This window comes from Macrobrachium rosenbergii, chromosome 51, assembly GCF_040412425.1.
Source record: "Macrobrachium rosenbergii isolate ZJJX-2024 chromosome 51, ASM4041242v1, whole genome shotgun sequence".
Taxonomy (NCBI): domain Eukaryota; kingdom Metazoa; phylum Arthropoda; class Malacostraca; order Decapoda; family Palaemonidae; genus Macrobrachium; species Macrobrachium rosenbergii.
In genome coordinates, this window is record NC_089791.1 from 6167030 (window position 1) to 6186263 (window position 19234).

A 19234-nucleotide genomic window follows, 5' to 3' on the forward strand; every position below is an offset into this window, starting at 1 on the left:
TAAGCTTACTCTGCAATTTTTGCCTTGATGACGGTGGCCAAGAGGAGGACAGGTCTCCGAAGTTTTGCGCTCAGCGTTTTTTTTCTGTGTGCTTTGGCAGATCATGGATGTCTTGGGGAGATAGGGGGGGCAGATATTGCACTAAGGGGAGGGGAACGAATTCTTTTCCTTTCTTTTTTTGTTCTTTCTCTCTCTCTCTCTCTCTCTCTCTCTCACTTCCGTTTGCTCGAGTCCTGTTTTCTTTACGTGAGGGTAGACTTCCGTTCTCTTTACTTGAGAGTGGACTGAGTGTTTTTTTGTTATTTGCCCTTGAAGACTCGAGGTTCATCTTGACCTACTTTTGCGGTCAGTCAGTCTGTTTTTTCCCCATGGGATTTTGATTTAATTGTCAGTTTAATTAGTACTTTCTTTTGATTTTTGGGGATTGATTGTTAGAGTACAGGAAATTAACATTGTGGGTTTCTTACTCTGTGGGAATTTTTTAAGGGAGAATTGTCTTTTTTCATGTGTTTTTTCTTTAAGGGGTGTTCTTTCGCAGTACTTGGGAAATTTCGCATTTGTGATCAGCCAAGAGTAAATTAACTGATTTATTTACGAAGAAGAAAGCTGCAAAAATGGCTAGAAGAGGCAGGGATCAGAGATTCCTTAGGTCAGCATATGGCTGTGCAGGGTGCGGAGGTTCAGTCCGCAGTTTGAAGGGTTTTGTTGAAATTCAGAAGAGCCAGAGGTCGATGGTTGGGCTGAGTTCTTGGGCACCATGGGTTCGTTGTTTTAATTGTAATATGCAGGAACACATTAAGAGATTTTGCCGTATTAAATATTGTGGCTGTTGTAGGAGTTATGGTCATCCTTGGTGGTCTTGTCTGTCTCTGAGACAGTATAATGGTAGGCCTACATTTCAGAATTTTGGTAGCTCAGGTAAGAAAGTTCCTCAAGGAGGTTTTTCGAGGGGATCTAGTGATTGGCAAGCATTGTTGAAAGACCACTCAGTTGTAAAGGAAAACTGGATGGGGGTTTCTTGTAACATAGGACTTCTGGGGGAACCCTCAGAGGCAAAGCCAGTGGTAAAAGGGTCTATGCATGGGGTCAATGTATGTATATTTATCAATACAGGCACCTCGGTTAATTTGATGAATTATGAGTTGTTCTGATTGATGTTTTCTGATTGTTCTTTGAGACCTGCTAAAGAGACAGTATGTGATGTTCATGCAAACAGGTTACGGGTTTTTGGATACGTAGATGTGGATTTATCTCTTGGGGGTAGAATTTTTACAGAACCATTTCTACTTATATAAGGGGACTGCTTTGGGGAATACATTGTTACTGGGTCATCCAGCGTGTCGGAGATGAAAAATCTCGATTCACACAGGGGTACGTTGTATAACTGTTGGAGTACCTGGTGTGTTTGTGCCTTATGAGGGGATGGATGTGAGTGTAGTGGATGATGATAATGGATTGGATGTACATGAGAAATTGTGGGTAGATGTTAAACACGCAAGAAGTGTCATAAGGGGGATTTGTCAGATGATGTGGTTCTTGGTCTTGGTTGCTATGGTGAAAGTTTGAGTGAAAGGAGTGCATAAATCCAGACAGGTGTGTGTGGATGGGTGTAGTGAAAGCTGAAGGGGGTAGTGTGTACGGGTTCTATAAAAAAGGTATCGAGTTCAGGGGATACTTGGGTGGAATTACTAAACTGTAATGATTCAGTTCGCAATTATCAGTAGGGTACTTATGTAATAGACTTTGTTGACTGGGTCGATGAAGATAATTCAGTTGCTATTGTCAGGGTTTTTGTAGTTTTTCAGAAGTAGATTTACAGGCTAGGAGGCAGGTTTTTAGGGACCATTTAGCCAATGCTGATTATAAAAATATGTTGGGGGTGGGAGGGAGATGTTCTGGCTGAGTTTGCGGACATAGTCACACTTAAAGGGGATAAGTTAGGGTTAACAAATGTGTTGGAACACAAGGTTCAGTTGGAGGACGAGACCAAGCTTATTTTTGTTCCTTCATATAGGATTCCTTTTAAGATTAGAGAACAGGCAGAGCAAGAGGTTAATAAGTGGGAGGAAGAAGGCATTGTTAGACCCAGTTCTTCACCTTTTAATTTCCCATTGTTAGCAGTGCCTAAGAAGGATGGTTCAGTCCAAGTTTGTGTGGACTTTAGGAAGTCGAACGAGAAAACCATTCCTGATCGCTACCCTGTGGCGTGTTTGCCAGATTTATTTGTTGAGATTGGGTGCAAGAATATTTATTCTTCACTTGGTCTGATGCAAGGGTACTTGCAAGTACCACTCAGCTAGGAGAGTCAAAGTACACAGCTTTCTCTTTGCCAAAGGGGCATTATGAGTTCAAGTGGATGCCGTTTCGTTTATCAGGTAGTCCTATGACATTTACTAGGCTAATGAATACAATTTTGCATGGCTTGTTAGGGAAATGTATGTCCCTCTATATGGATGACATATTAGTTGCAACTGGTTTCATAGAGGAACATTTAGAAGTTCTTAGGGAGGTTTTTAGGAGGCTCAGGTTAGCAGGTTTGAAGATAAATTTAGTTAAGTGTAATTTTCTGAAGAGGTAGATAGTATATTTGGGTCATGTCATTTCTAAGGAAGGAGTTAAAGTGAATGATGATAAAGTTAGGGCAGTTGTAGATTTTGCTACTCCCAAGAATAAGAAACAGATTCAGTCTTTCTTAGGCATGGATGGATTTTTCCATAGGTTCGTGAAGGGTTTTTCTATTCTAGTGTCTCCCTTGACAGATGTCCTGAAGGATGATGTGCAGTTTGTATGGGGAGATGGACAGCAATTAGCTTTTCAGAAGATTAAGGATGCTTTAGTGAGTCCCCCAGTGTTGAAGTTTCCTGATTTGGAACATCCTTTCACATTGGTAATGGACGCGAGTTATGATGGTATAGGGGCATGCCTTATGCAGAGGTTCGATGGAAGACTCCATCCGATTGCATTTTACAGTAGGAAGTTTAAGACACAGGTAGTAATGAACGGTTATGGTCGGTAGTGGACAAAGAGGCCTTTGCCGTAGTGTCTAGTTTAGTTCATTTTAAAATGATATTGATGGGCAATCAAGTAGAGATTCTTACAGATCACAGGCCATTGTTGGATCTTTTCAATAAGCCGGATCTTTCCCCTTAAAAGGGCTAGGTGGATTTGACAATCAGGGATTTTCATGCCAAGATTAGGTATATAGAGGTTAGACATAATGTTTTAACGGACGCCCTTAGTAGAAGCTTTTCTGATGCAGATGGTAGTCATGTATGTTATGTACCTGGAGATTGCATAGATTGGGATATTAGTTTAGTAGAAGCTAAGCAGGATGAGGATGAGATTTTGGCAGATGCAAAAATGTTTCTTAGAGGGGAATGAGTTAGGAAGGGTTATAAGTTGCCTTTTGCAGGGCTCGAATTAGAGGGTAATTTGTTAGTTAGGAAGATTAGATACAAACTGAGAAATAGTGAGGTTAAGGGTGATACGATGCAAATAGTTGTTTCTAGGAGTTTAGTGCCTACGGTTCTGGATATTGTTCACTGTAGGTCTGGCAGTCTGCATTTGGGTATTGAGAAGACGTATCAGAATATGTGGGGACAATTCTTTTGAAAGAATATGTTCACATCAGTGGAAGACTTTGTGAGAGGTTGTTCAGTTTGTAATGTTTGTAAGGCATCGAGGGTCGTTTCTTGTAAATTGGGTTCATTTTCTATTCCCAGTAGACCATTCTCCAGGGTCCATATGGAGTTGTCCAATGTCTGTGAATCTAGTTATGGCCATAGGCACCTGTTGGTGGTTGTTGATGAATTAACTAGGTTCGTAGAGATTTTTCCTTTGAAGCATAAAACAGCGGAGGAGGTGGCAGTCACATTCTTTAATGGATATCTTTGTCATTATGGGGTTTCTGAAGTGCTGATTGCAGATAATGGGAGAAAACTTGTGAACAAGACGTCAGAGTGTCTTGCGGATGTAATGAGCATTCGGAAGGTCACTATTATTCCCTATAGACCAGAAGCTAATGGGCTGTGTGAACGGGCAAATAGGAAGGTTATTGAAGCTCTCAGAATGACTGTTGGGGGGGGGGGATGATGTAAATTGGGATTGATATATTCCACAGGTGCTGTTTGGTTACCCAGTGCAGGGCGTGTTCGATTTGTACCTATTCCATTGGGGATGAGACTGTAAGGGCGTTTGTGAATATGACAAAAGAGAGATATGCTCGTCTTGGTAGGAATCTTGAAATGAAAACACAGGGTATGGTGGACAAGAGTAAATGTCAGGAATCAATTGAACTATAAGCTAAGTCCTAAATTTGAAGGTCCTTTTCACGTTGTAGAAGTAAAGAAGGGAAACAGATTTGTTGTTCTAGATGAGAATACGGGTGTGTCTCGGTTGACACGTATTTAAAATTAAAAATACAGGTTAATGGGAATCTTATGGGTTAATTCCTGTGTTGTACTGTCTCTGATCATTTTTTTTCTTATTTTTCCCCTCTCTCTCTCTCTTTGTTTTTTTTTTAATGGGTTAAAGGGGCGTGACTTGTAGTTTCTTTTTAACTGGGGAGGACGTTGGTCCATGGAGTTATACAAATCTTTAATTGTCCAAGTTCAGTTTTTTGCTCTTGTCTGTTGCGATACTTAGTTAAAGTTGAGTGCAAAATACCATAGGGTTTTATGGATACATGGGTTTCTTTTTTTTTTCTTTCCCATTTTGAGATCTGGTAAATTTTAGATTCTTTCTTTTATTTTTTATTCTGAAGTTTCGTATTCCCATGACTTTGGGAGTCGTGGCCTGGGCTAATTTCGTCGTGAGGTTAGGCCCGGGTGCTACTATACAAGAAGATTATGATGTGTAGCCGTCGTCTGACGCAATATCTTTGATTACAGAGTTTCAGAATAAAGCTCTGTTGCTTTGGAATTTTTTTTGGGGTGAGAAGAATATCGGACAGAATCTGTCTGATCTGTTACGGGCTTGGCTAACTGAACTTAATGCTACAGCGGTTAGGATACAGGATAGGCTTAGGAAGACTTTGATAAGGCTTCCAAATTTAGTGTTTCGATTTTTCAGTTTTCTTCTAGAAGGAGTAAGAGGGCTGCGCCATTGGTAATTGGAGCTGTTATGATCATAGGAGCTATTGCTAGTATGTCAATTGCTAATTTGCTGAGAATTAAGCAGGTATCGGCAGTATTCGCTAGCCAGGGTAAACTTTAATGACTTTACAAGATATTTATGAGAAATTATGGTAAGGTTTTGAGACTTTAAGGACTTCTGTAAATGGGTTATTGGTTACAGTTGATAGGATGGGGGAAGATTTAGATGTTATGGTAGCTTTGTCTTCCTTTCAAACTACCTTGTTAAATATTGAGAAAAGAAGTGGAATACGTGGCATCGGAAATTCAAACTCAGGTTAAAGCAGTGGTTGCCACTTCTAAGGGGGAGTTTTGGGAGAAATTTTACCTCTTGGGTATTTAGAACTGATTTTAATGAATTCAGTATATCTGTATGGTTCTCAGGTAATTTTTACTGGGAAGAATTTGTATGGGTAGTATCTTAAAGTTAGTATACCTGATAGGGGGTTGCTTGTGGAAGTCCCAGTTAGTAACTTGAAGTTGTTTCATAGCTTTATCATACAACCTTTCTTTAGTGGTTTTAATGGTTCAGTAATAGTATGCATAGTGAGGAGACTATGAGCCTTTTGGGCTGACTGTCGACATGACCGACTTATGTTATACACCACTTTCTTGCAGCAGCACCTTAACGAATGACTTCTGTGAGCCTCAACTAATACAAGTTAGATATGGGGCCCACCTACATTACGTCTGCAGGTTTCTAAGCCTGTGCCTTCATGAGAGGATCCATGGTTTTTTGGAGAGATGTTGGGCAGGACGTCTACAAGTTGCCTTCGTTGCTGGGAGACATCTGTTTGGCGCAAAGGATTTGTGGGAGCTGCATTCAACACGGACTTGTGCAGTTGCAAGCCGTTGTGGATAGTTGGATCATCAAGAATTCAAGATGTTAAGAGAAACATGGGCGTGTGCAGTCGCAAGCCGTCCAGGATATTTGGATCATCAAAAATGCAAGATGTGAAGTGATGCGTTCTACAATGAACTGTTTATTGGAATAACAGTCTTTCATACAAGACAAGTAACTTTCGCATCTAGTGCATATGGTTTGCTATGATTTTTGAGCTGGCCTTACTGGACTTTAGTTATGGATATTTGTCATACCTGGGCGGGGGGTCCCAGGGGTAGGTGTGCCGAGCTCCTATTAAGACTTTTAGCGAACTATGTGCTGGCCTGTGAAAAGGGTGTATCCAGTGCAGGTGGCATTGATGTTGACGTTGGTGGTTTCCACAGTGAGATACAGTGGGCATCTGATGAGTTCATTTGTGCCTTCTGATCATAGTTAAGATGCATGGAGACAACAGGACAGATTGATGGAAGCGTTGTGATATCTTGGGGTCTGAAGACAAAATCTTTCAAACACTGAACCGGTGTTGTCATGCTTCCGGTGAGGGGTTATTAAGTGAGTGCGTGCATATATGCACTTTCTAATAGTATATTATGAGAGGAACCACACAGTGGCTATTCACTTCGATTTGCGGCTGGAGTGATTTGCTCTTTGAGCAGTGTTAGTGAATAAGAACAGCCACTGTGAGAATATGCGGCCATAGAATGTGAGTAAGATAACTCATTAACACTTATATCTTTTCAGACATTATGTGGAATACCCGTTTTGCGCTGCAGTGAAACTCCTCTGTTCTCCATTATGCATTTTTCCGTTTTGTTCTCCATTATGCATTTTTCCGTTTAAGTATCTATTTTTTTTTTTATAAACCACTTCAGGTTTTAATATATGCTACGTTTCTTTTAACAGGAATTTTAGGTTCGTCCTGTGAGGATGAATATTTTGGAAGTAGTGTTCTTTTAACATACTATATGACATTTATTTTGGTCTAGAACAATTATGACCTTTTTATTTTGTTTGGTGACCAGGGTGTTAGTCACGAGTATTTGTTGGTCTAGAATCATTAATTCGATTGATTGTGAGTCTGAGTTGCCTCTAGTTATGATTTCCATTTTTATGGGGTGTGAGACACTCCCTTTCATGACTGTAGCTTTTGCTGAAATACTTTTGTTAAATTTGCAAACAGTCTAGTTTTGTATCTCGGCATTTTATTCCATTAGGCTTCTGTCTGAGGATAGATACAGGGAGAGGAGTTAATGAGAGAAAAAGAATGTGCTTACCCAATCCTGGCCATTTCTACCTGAGGATCTCAGGGATGTATGATGAATCTCTGACTCACATCAGGATCGAACCCAGATCTTTCAATTGAAAGGCAAGGGTGCTGCCCACTAGGCCATACAAATCATTAAAGAAGTTGGAACCTGAGGGAAACTGCACCCACGAAATTACCTGGGCAAGCTAACTGCTTGCATACCAACGTGTTTTCCCAACTTCCCGACTCAGCAATGACACAGTTGACAGCATTTCATTCGAATTATCCCTTCTGAGTGAATAAGGTAGAAATAATCAACATACAATCACGTGTGGAACACAAATAAATTTCTGACTCACATCGTGATTGTGATTGATTACCCAAGTCTTATTCAATTGAATGGCGAATGAAATGCTGTCCACTAGGCCAGACAAGTCATAAAGAGTCTGGAAGAGGGCAACTGCACGCTGATTTACCTGGGCAAGCTAGTTATCTTGCCCAGAGTGTTTTTCCTTGGACTCAGCAATGGCTCAGGTTGACAACATTTCATTCATTACCCCTTGTGAATAAGGCACAATCAAGTGTGGAACAGAAATAAGTTTCTGACCTTCATCAGGATCGAAAAGGGCAGCGGTTGAAAGACCTGACGTGTTCGTCAGAAATTTATTTCTGTTCCACACGTGATTGTGTTGATTATTTCTATCTTATTCACTCAGAAGGGATAATTCGAATGAAATGCTGTCAGTTGGGTCATTGCTGAGTCGGGAAGTTGGGGATAAACACGCTGGTATGCAAGCAGTTAACTTGCCCAGGTAACTCCTGGCTGCAGTTGCCTCAGTTTTCAATTTCTTTTATGATTTGTATGGCCTAGTGGGCAGCGCCCTTGGCTTTTAACTGAAAGACCTGGGTTCGATCTTGATATGAGTCAGAAATTTATTTCCTTTCCACACGTGATTGTGTGTTGATTATTTGTATATCTTATGCACTCAGAAGGGATAATATATATATATAATATATAACTATATATATATATATATATATAGTTATATATAATATATATAATATATGTATGTATATATGACTTTTATCACATCACCGTGATTCATATACAATCAGTAAGCTACAAACCCTTTAGGTTCCAATTTCTTTTATTACCGAAGGGGTATTTTTGGTTGATAATAAGTTCGTCGTCCCGTGGCTTTCGAACCAGCGAAAGACAAGAACTCAGCGTGTTAAACGTCCACTGAGTCCTGAGTTCTTGTCCTTCGCTATTCCACACGTGATTGTGTGTTGATTATCAACTAAAATCGGTAACATATATGAAAATATATTATTATATATATATATATATATACGTTTATAGCTATATATATATATGTATATATGTATGTATGTATATATATATGTATGTATATATATATATATATATATATATATATAATTATGTATGTATATATATATATATATATATATATATATATATATATATATATATATATATATATATATATATATGTATATGATTTTTATGAACTTCAGAATTGTTATCAGTTCCAAGTAATCAAATAAAATTAGTCTTAGGCCAAGCTCTGAAAATACAATGTAACATTAACAACATACATAACTAACTAGCATGACAATTGACATAATTCTAGAGAATAATTAAAGCTAACCAGCTCGAAGCCTCTTTCATGGTCGAAAAGTGTGCATGGCATTTGCAGAGATGGAAATAACTTGAGATGAAATACACCAAACATTCACAAATGAAATACATGAGGAAAATAACGACGGAACAAGACGCGCAATGACGTAACCGATTCAATCTTCCGTAAAGTTGGAAGTTTAAGAGATGTTTCGCAACTGATACAAAAAAAAAAGTAATAAACTTCCATTCCTGATCCGGAACTAAACATGAGAAAATAAACCCTCGAGTAAAGAAATGGTTCTGAGAGGTTTTTACATTGAAGTTCGTTCAGAAAGATTTGGTAAAATATGAAGAGATATTTTGATTTCAGAAAAGGTATGACGGTTTCAATATGTAAGCCTTAACGAGCCATCACGGAAGGAGCAGAGAGAGAGAGAGAGAGAGAGAGAGAGAGAGAGAGAGAGAGAGAGAGAGAGAGAGAGAGAGAGAGTTGTAGGCAAGTTTTCCAGTCCAATTTAATACTGATATACCTTCCCAAAGACCTAAATCTCCAAGAGCATGGGCAAATAGGACACAGCTCTGTCCGGAGTTATTTTCTTATACAATTTTACTTTACATTCATGATTTTCGTTTATACCATACATATTGTACATACGTACACAAAAGCACACACATTATATATGTACGTATATATATATATATATATATATATATATATATATATATATATATATATATATATATATATATATATATATATATATATATATATATATATATATATATATATATATATATATATATATATATTAACTTTATCAATTACACAATTGTTCTGTGCATTATTAGAATTACTAAAGGACCTCATTCAAACTGGATGGTATCAATTGGAGTATTTATTCAGAAAAGTTAGAACTGCTTTCTTGTCCAAGAAAGCTCTAATATATATTTTTCTGAATAAATACTCCAATTGATACCATCCAGTTTGAATGAGGTCCTTTTAGTAATTCTATATATATATATATATATATATATATATATATATATATATATATATATATATATATATATATATATATATATATAAACTTAGGCCGTTCTGTTAATGAGAGGTGTCTCCTGAGAAGAAAAGATAATAGTCGCAAAAAACTCTCACTAGCTTCATTATATAACCACACAGAGGACCCATCAGCCACAAGGAAAGCCCCCAGCTGAAACTCCGCATTCACAGTGATCCCACAAATACTCATAACATTACTCTTGCTCACATTTGTTCTCAAGTTTCTCCTTTTTTTTGGCAACACTTTCAAACAGTCACTAATTTCTGCAGCTTCCCTTCACTGTCCCCAATCAAATAATGTACCACTTGCAACATCCTTCATTCCACACTCAAGTAAGGACCCCTCTTCTTCGCCTACAACTCTGCAATTACGTCGAATGTCCTTCTCTCCGACTTCTTGAATTGGTCCTACCAATAAAACATTAAACGGCCATGAAGGTATAAAACAACACACAACAACAGCAACAGTAAAAAGAACAACAATAACAACAACAACAACAACAACAACGACGACGACGACAACAACAAAAATAATGCAAATATCTAATCTGGTATAAGTTTCGTGTCATTACTTAAAAATACTCGAACACCATTCTAATTCTATTTTCCTTTTTCCCAGGGTACCGATTTGTCTCTTCCTGCCCCAAGAGGCCAATAGCTCCTTGAAATAAACAAACCTTTCGAGTCTGATTGCATCCCAGACATGAGAGTCTACAGCGGGAAGCATTTTTTTGCATCCTCTCTCTCTCTCTCTCTCTCTCTCTCTCTCTCTCTCTCTCTCTCTCTCTCTCTCTCTCTGTCTGTCTTTTTAGCTGGTTGTCTCGGCTTCCTTCAGTAACCTGCTCTGATTAGCTAGCACACAAATGTGTATGTATGATTGCAAGATTATATAGACCTACACACATATTCAAATACACATATACATATATATATACACATGTATATACACATATATATACATATATATACATATATGTACATACATATATATATGTGTATATATATATACATATATATATATATATATATATATATATATATATATATATATATATATACATATATACATATATATACATATATATACATATATATATATATATATAATATATATATATATATATATATATATATATATATATATATATATATATGATGTTACACGACCTCTTAATTTATTTATTTGGATAACCTTTCCTTTGAAAACCTTGAATCCGAAGGAGGAAGTGAATAAAAGATAGAAAATCTCCTTCCCATGTGGGGTTCGAACCCACATTACCTTTTATATTGAAATGTGGACAGGCCCAAACGTTAATGACAGATATTTAAAGATCAATTTCTCTGTGACATAAAGAGTTTCTGTTTAATTCCAAAACTCGTGTCTCTCCTGTGCCTTATTTTCCACAAATCTCCATTTATCTCCAGCCTCATGATTCTCATCCATGTAGGTCTGACTCTTGCAACTCTCTTGGTGTCCACAGGAGCCCAGCTGATACTACATGCACTGTTCTCCATGTAGCTGAGCGCAGGACATGTCCAAGCCATTTCCAACTCCCTTTTATCGTTATCTCACCCCTATAAGAAAACTCCTTTAATTTCCCTTACGGTATCATTTCAACCCTATCTTGCCACCTGACTCCTAATATTCTTCTTCAGATCTTATTTTCATTAAGAAAAAAGTCATTCAGATAAAATTCACTGCCATACCATGATTCTTGTCCGTATGAGAATACAGTGCGTCTCAGACCTTTCCTTAATCTGACTTTTTTACAAATTTTATTCAGCTGCCTATTTTTTTATTTGCATTTTTAGTCTTTTAAACATTACACCTCAAGAGAAGCTGTATTGAACATCAATTTTCCCTAATATTTAAAAGTTACCCTTATCAATTGGATTTCTTTTGAAAGCTTTATCAAACTTGTGGAGTTTTGCTGATTACAACAGCATTATCTGGATATTCTATCTTTAATCCAATTTCAACCTTCTCTCCCTCCTCCGTTCATTTTTTCCATTATAAAATCCATGAGAAATCCAAACAGCATATGTGAAATGACATTCCCTTGAAGCACCCCACTATTTTCTGCAAATGCAAAGTTCATTTGGTAATGATTAGTTTACTTAATCCGATTAAAAGTGACAAACAAATATACTTCGTAAGTTTACTAATTCATTAAAATTTAAGAGTATTCATCAAGTTCATGGCGGTAAGATGAGCCACAAATGGAATTACAAACTGTTTTCACGGAGCGATGGTGAAAATTCATGATATATGGCTAGATAGGTTCAAGAGTAAAAACAAGAAGCCTGCAAAGAATATCAGAGAGAGAGAGAGAGAGAGAGAGAGAGAGAGAGAGAGAGAGAGAGAGAGAGAGAGAGAGAGAGAGAGAGAGAGAGAGAGAGACCCTCGTAGCAACGTAGCGATTTTTAAAATAAAATTCTCTACCTGCATTAAACAAATTAATTACTTAATAAAGAGAATATGCTTCGTTATAAAAATTAAAATTTTAAGCTCGTTTTAGATGACATACACTCCGAAATGAAAAATTATAGAATAACTAATATTGCTTATTTTTAATTCAAAACAAAGACTTCCAAAATAAGAACAAAGACTACACCAATAACTTACACTACTTCTTTAAGTTGTGGCAAAAAAAAAAAAAACCGCGATGATTAATAATTTTAGAAACACGTTCATGCATAGTTTACGCCTACGTGCATTTGTAAGGCTCATTATACCTAATGCCGTGTTAAAATAAACATAAATCGTGCAGAAAGTGCAGTTATGGATTTCCTGCCAGCCCAAATGTTTAATTAAGAAAGTCAGGGAGCTTTGATGAAATCGGAACTGTGAGAAGCCATAAAGCAACCGTGGTTCCAAGCGCTCAACTGCTCCTTCCCCTATACCAGCCACCCAGATGAGAGAGAGAGAGAGAGAGAGAGAGAGAGAGAGAGAGAGAGAGAGAGAGAGAGAGAGAGAGAGAGAGAGAATTCAACTGTAAATTTAATCTGGCGTTGCAATGATTGTTGTCATCCAGGCCAAGAGTACGTGGGATGGGGACTTGAAAACCTATGAACTTCACCGAGCAAGCTCCAGCCCACATTTCCTTCCGTGACAATGTTTATGGAAGCGTAACTTGTCAGTCACAGTGGACCCTCCGGAAAACACTGATCTAATCTCCAGGGAGGAGTAAAGTAGCATTCAAACTAAAAAAAAAAAAAAAAAAAAACGAAAACCAAACTTTTGTCTTGCCACGTTACGATGGTCATTTCTCTTCGATTAAGTATCAGTTTCTTCAGGACAGAAATTAAAAAAATGAATTTAGTTTCACTGACTAACATTCAGAATTCCACGCATCTTATTGCAAAAGCTTAAAGCAAAAAACCGAGAGATAAGTACGGTGTGAGAAGTAGATGATGAAAGTCACTCCTTTTTCTTTGTTGTTAACAGTAAAAATTATTCCGAAACAATAACATTAATCGGAAATATTGCAAAATAACTTTAGGAGTACTTATAAAAGTTCTGTAATATAATTCAAGCGGAAATATACATAAATAAAAATATAAAAGCTTAAACTCCAAAGGAACACTGGAGGAGTCTATTCCTTCAATATTTTTAACATTAAAATTGCTTTGTAAAAAAGTGAGACAACTAATTCGCATTACGTTGTTCTTATTAGGAATCTATAGATAAGTGTAAAAACGTCGGTTATATGTGGATCCAGTAAGGGATCGTTCTACATTCCATTATTATATAATACTAAAAACAATCACCATTACATAATGACGAGAACGATATTACCAACTAACCCCTCTGGCACTCCTAAGGATCTCCACATTTAAGAATGATTGCTTTTGGAACCACGATCACATAAAAGCAGCATTCAAAAATACTTGTCCTATTTGCTATCCTTGAATAACTTTCTGATAGGAACAGCTCTTCACTTACAAGTTCCGCAGACTGTGCAATCCGGCAAACGCTCCTTCGGTCAGTTCCCTGAGGTTGTTTTCGCTGAGAATCAGAATCCTCAGTCGCCAGAGACCGCTGAAGGTACCGTTCCTCAGGTACTGCAGCTGGTTCCTCGATAAATCTCTGTCAGATGAGAAAGCAACAAACTTTTAATACTAAAAATGTGTGTGAAAATAGCAATGTTAATTTGTTATCAGGTCATGAAAGAAGTACCTCATCAAAAACTGATTAATAAAATTTGATGCTTTACAGACTGAATGTAATCTTTAGACCTTGGTATCTAGTCAAACAAAAAGTTCCAACTGTTTTACAAATTTAAACAAACATCGTCTTATAAATAAAGAAAGGTCTACACACATAACCATTTACATCACCAAAGAACAACTAAGAATTTTGTCAACAAATAAGAAATGGCTGCTTAAAATATCAAGAACATTAGAATTATCACGTCTAAAACTGAAAGCATATACTCTAAAAGAATCGAATGAACGCTTTTATGTTATGCATCATCACTCTCATACAAGTTAAGTGAGGGCATACGAAAATAATACAAAGGAGCTTGAGTGTTCCTAACTGAAAATCTACTTGAATTTAAAAAAAAAAAAAAAAAAAAACCAGCAGGTAAAAAACTAATCTAAACATCTTTCCTAGGTACCGAAGTAAAAATGATTTCCACTTTAAAATACAGAAAAGACTGTACGTAATTCATAAATATTTCCCCGCAATACGAGATAAAAATGTTAGGCCCGCCTAGGTACATACAAACAAGTCTAAACTCTTTACCTTTTTACTTGAGTAAATAAGCTTTCTAATTAAAATGTTTTCAACTTCGGAATATAACCTGAATATGTGCGAAAAGGTTTGATGTGCTAGCGACTGATGGGAGGCAAATAACGAGCAGACGAAATTCCCAGGAAAAAAATTAAAATATGATTTATAAAAGAAAGCATAATAACAGCTCTCCATCCTTCTGACTAGTGTTTATGAATGTAATTCATTACATCATTAATACATAAGAAGCCTAGAGCACTGAAGATGACTAAGACGCAAGATTTTTTAGAAATATTAATTCAAACATCCACCAGGATCCAAAATTGCTTACGTGAATAGTTCTTGTGATTTAGCAGTTACCAAACAAATTTACACTACCAGCATAAAATATACTTGATAACAGTCATCAGCAAACCATAACCCTGTGCTGATGCATCACTGTATTTTGATATGATAAAATAATAAATATATATAAATATATATATATATATATATATATATATATATATATATACATATATATACACATATACATATACATATACATACATACATATATACATATATATATAATATACATATATACATACATACATACATACATACATACATACATACATATATATATATATATATATATATATATATATATATATATATATATATATATATATATATATATATATATATATTTTACAATTTAACCTGGAAAAATTATTATCATGAGCCAGTTATAGACTCTAAATGAATGATTTCATTACTTACCTCTATTTTTGTATAAAAGTAAGTATAGCTTACTCACAAGTTTTAAGTAAACACGTTAGGGTAAGTTTAAAATTACAGACCACTGAGAAATGGACTAATCAAGCAGGCAAGGCCTGAGAGGCTAATTATAACTGATTAACAGCTCTCCTAGGATGCTGGATCCCAGTGAAGGATTAGACTTATTTTTACGTGGCTAGGAGAACCAATGGAGGGGTTATTTAGCAACGGGACCTAACAAGCAAGGTTATTGTGGAATCCGAAATGGAAACATTATAGAATTAAAACGAGAAATGAATTTCTATCACCAGAAATAAATTCCTCTAACTCTTCATCGATAGGACCAAGTGGTAGGGCAATCTGAAGGTGGGGAAATGGAACTCCGGCCCATCGCAATGTCGGTCTGAAACTCAACCAACTCAGGAGCCAACATGGGGCTGGTATTAGTGTTTTTTGACCAAGGTTTTTTTTCTTAATCTTTTAAATCTGCCTCTGGCCAGGCTGCCTCTTCACAACCTCGTGTCTGTAAACAAAAAACTGTCACACGTTCAAGAGAAAGTTGAAAGGGAAACAAGTGCAATCAACAGATTAAAGGGGCCAACTTGTCAGGAAGTGCCCAAAATCTGTTGTATTTTCCAGCTTGAAAAAGGGCTGGATATTTTTTTTTTTTTTTTTTATATTATATTGTATATTCTGAAAAAGAGATGCTTTAAGGTGGTACTTTGGAAATCAGTTGCAAAATCATTGCAGTCAAAACAAGGAATGTTGTCGCTGATGTGTGAGGGGTATTTATCTGAGCTGTGGGCAAAAGTTAGGTCTGGTTGATTATTAACTTCGAGAGCGATATCGTCCAGACGTGGCTTTGTGTGTTTATTTGTAAGTAAACACGTTACTGTGAACTTGTGAATTTACCATATCCAATAAGTTTAAACATAGTCATTTATGTCACTTTGTATTCTATTTTATTGTGTTCTGATTTGACATGAAATGAACTATCAGAAGATGAAATGGACTAATCAGATGTCAGTGGTGCAAGGCCTGAGAGGCTAATTATAACTAAGAAAACTTGAAGGATTATATCCATTGGTGTGACGATGCTGATCCAAGGCACAGTCAGGAGAGATTTCAGAGAGGGAGAGAGAGAGAGGAGGAACATAATGTGTTCGGATTAACAAACCCTCTGTAAACAGAGAGATTCACGAGTTGCATGGAGGGTGCCAAAGAAGCCTTAAGAACACACGATTTTATGTAATTATTTAAACACAGGCATTTATGTAACACTGCCCTAACAAGGCAAGGTGGATATGGAAATACTGGCACTTAGAAATGGAAACAGGAAGTTTAGACGAGAATTAAAACAGTGACTGACTGGAAGAACTTTTGCAACAGATCACTTTACCTTGTGTAAGAAGAGGTGGTTTTTCAGTGAGGGTAATGGTGGCAGAGGAGGATAGAATTAAAGGGCTAATTGATAACACTACGCCTGAGAGCACAGCTGATAGCTGCGACAGGTAAGAACACTAAAGCTCCCTACAAGATAGGACCAAGTGGTAGGGCATGGCTCTCTGAAGGTGGGGAATGGAAGGGGCGTGTGTCTCTTTGAATGAGTTGCTAGAAGGTTTGAAAGAAGATGTTCAAGCAATGTCTCCCTCACTTGTTCCTTCGGTGAGGTATTTATATTATAATGTTTTGAGGGTGAGATTGTCTGATTATGTTCCTGTCAGTACCATGAAACCTTAGTATGCCTTTCGGTCAGGGTCATGGGAGATTACCCACAGGTAGATGGGGTCGGTGTCATTTCCCTTAGTGTGGGCATCATTTATGACCAAGGTCCAGGTGTTCATTCTCTTAATCTGCATTGCCAGCTCTATTCTGCCTCTGGCCAGGCTTAGCCTCTTCACAACCTCGTGTCTGTGTAAACAAAAGTTTCCCACAGTGTCACATGTTCAAGAGAAAGTTGAAAGGGATATACAGAGTGCAATCAACAGATTAAGGGAGGGGCCAATATTCCTTTTGCCCTTCCTTGTCAGGAAGTGCCCAAAATGCAGATAGCTGTTGTATTTTCCAGCTTTAAATTAAGCATTTGTTGGCTGGGATGTTTTGTATATGTATTATATATATATATATATATATATATATATATATATATATATATATATATATATATAGGTAAATATATATATATATATATACACTTATGAATGGGAATATGTGTAATATTCTATTTTATGATTTGACATATATTTTAGACTTTCATTATTATACTTTGTGTTTGTGGGAGATTACTATTTGTTTGATTTTCAACAGAATTGCAATCTTTAGTTTAGTGGTTGCTTTCACCTAGACGTAAAATGTCTAAGATGGAGTGTGTGGAAGTTTTCGTTAAGATTAAATCTTGAATTAGACTATCTTTGACTTGATAATTCATTTATTATGCATTTTATTCTTTTCTTTGTTAATTCATTACTTGTTGGGTTTGTTTTTCTTTGTATCCATTTTGAGGGTTGGAGAGAGAGAGAGAGAGATGCTGGATTGAATGCTGAATACCAGAGAGAGATGGAGAGAGAGAGAGAGAAGGGGATCGAGAGAGTTGTTTCCTGATTGTTCAAAAAAACCCAGTAAATGTTTGTGAAGTTTCACCTTGTTATTGTTTTCTGATGTAGGTGAGGTGACGACTGACTACTGCAGTGTGTATTGGGATGGAGACCTCAGTGGTTCTAATCAGCATGGAGGACTTCTTTGGTTGAGTCAGTATTAGTATGGAGACCTGAAGAGTCAGTATTAGTATGGAGACCTGAAGAGTCAGTATTGGTATGAGACCTGATAAGTCTTAAGCAGCATGAGAGACATCTTGAGTTCAGTCAGTATTGGGATGGAGACCTGATAAGTCCTTAGCAGGATTGGGGGTCTTGCTTGAGCAGAGTCAGTATTGGTATGGAGGCCTGAGCAGTCCTGAGCAGCATGTGGCACTTTACTTGAGTCAGCAAGAGATTGGAGACCTGGTAGGTGTTTGGCAGCATGGAGGATGTTTGTGCCAGATTTGGGAGTCCATAATGGCATTGTGTTTTGGGACTCAGGGCCTGCAGGGCTGAGTACAAGTATGATGTTTAGCAGTGCCAGCTTCATCTGCTTCAAGAGAATCATGGCTCCTGGTTGGCAGCTCAGCTGTGTTGCAGTTTCATCCGTGATGGCATGTATAGCTCTGGCTATGTGCGTATTTGCAGGCGGTGATCTCATCTGTATTCTGCTGTGTGATACGTTTTCCCTAAGTACCTGAAGTGTCCTGCACTATTGTTGCAGTGGGTTTTCGAACCTAAGGTTTTTTTGCAGTTATTTTGTGTTAACGTTTATTGTACTTAGGAGAATTATGATTGTGTTTTCGTGGCATTTTGATTGTTGTTAGTCCTGTTGTTTTGACTATTTTTATTATAGTACATGGTCTTGTTTTGTCCACATATAATGTTTTTGACAGGATTTTGTAATTTTAAACTGTTTTTTTGTGATTGCCTGTTATTATTTTTATTATTATTATGGTTTGGTATAATTTTTTATTTGTTTTGAGGTCCCTGCAAGAGCTGTGCAAGGTATCAAATGTTTAAAAGATGTGTTAAACGATTGAACTGTTTAAGTACGAGTACTATGGTTCTTTTAACATTATAGTAACTTGATGTTTATGATTCTAATTACTCTTGATTTACTGACTCTAGTTTATGTAGTTAATTTTTGCTCCCCTGTTTATGTAAAATGTTCATTTAAATTACTGACTTGATTGTAAAAAATGTATAAAGGCAGTTGTAATTTTTGTAA

At 36.9% G+C, this 19234-nt stretch overlaps 1 protein-coding gene across 1 annotated transcript in view; it reads right to left on the reverse strand.

Moving 5' to 3' along the window:
* LOC136833126 (G-protein coupled receptor GRL101-like) overlaps positions 1 to 19234 on the reverse strand; it is a 692174-nt gene that overhangs the window by 156683 nt on the left and 516257 nt on the right. The window contains exon 12 of the mRNA XM_067094785.1: positions 13874 to 14017. Coding sequence (XP_066950886.1) covers positions 13874 to 14017 — 144 coding nt within the window. The remainder of the gene's footprint in view (positions 1 to 13873; positions 14018 to 19234) is intronic.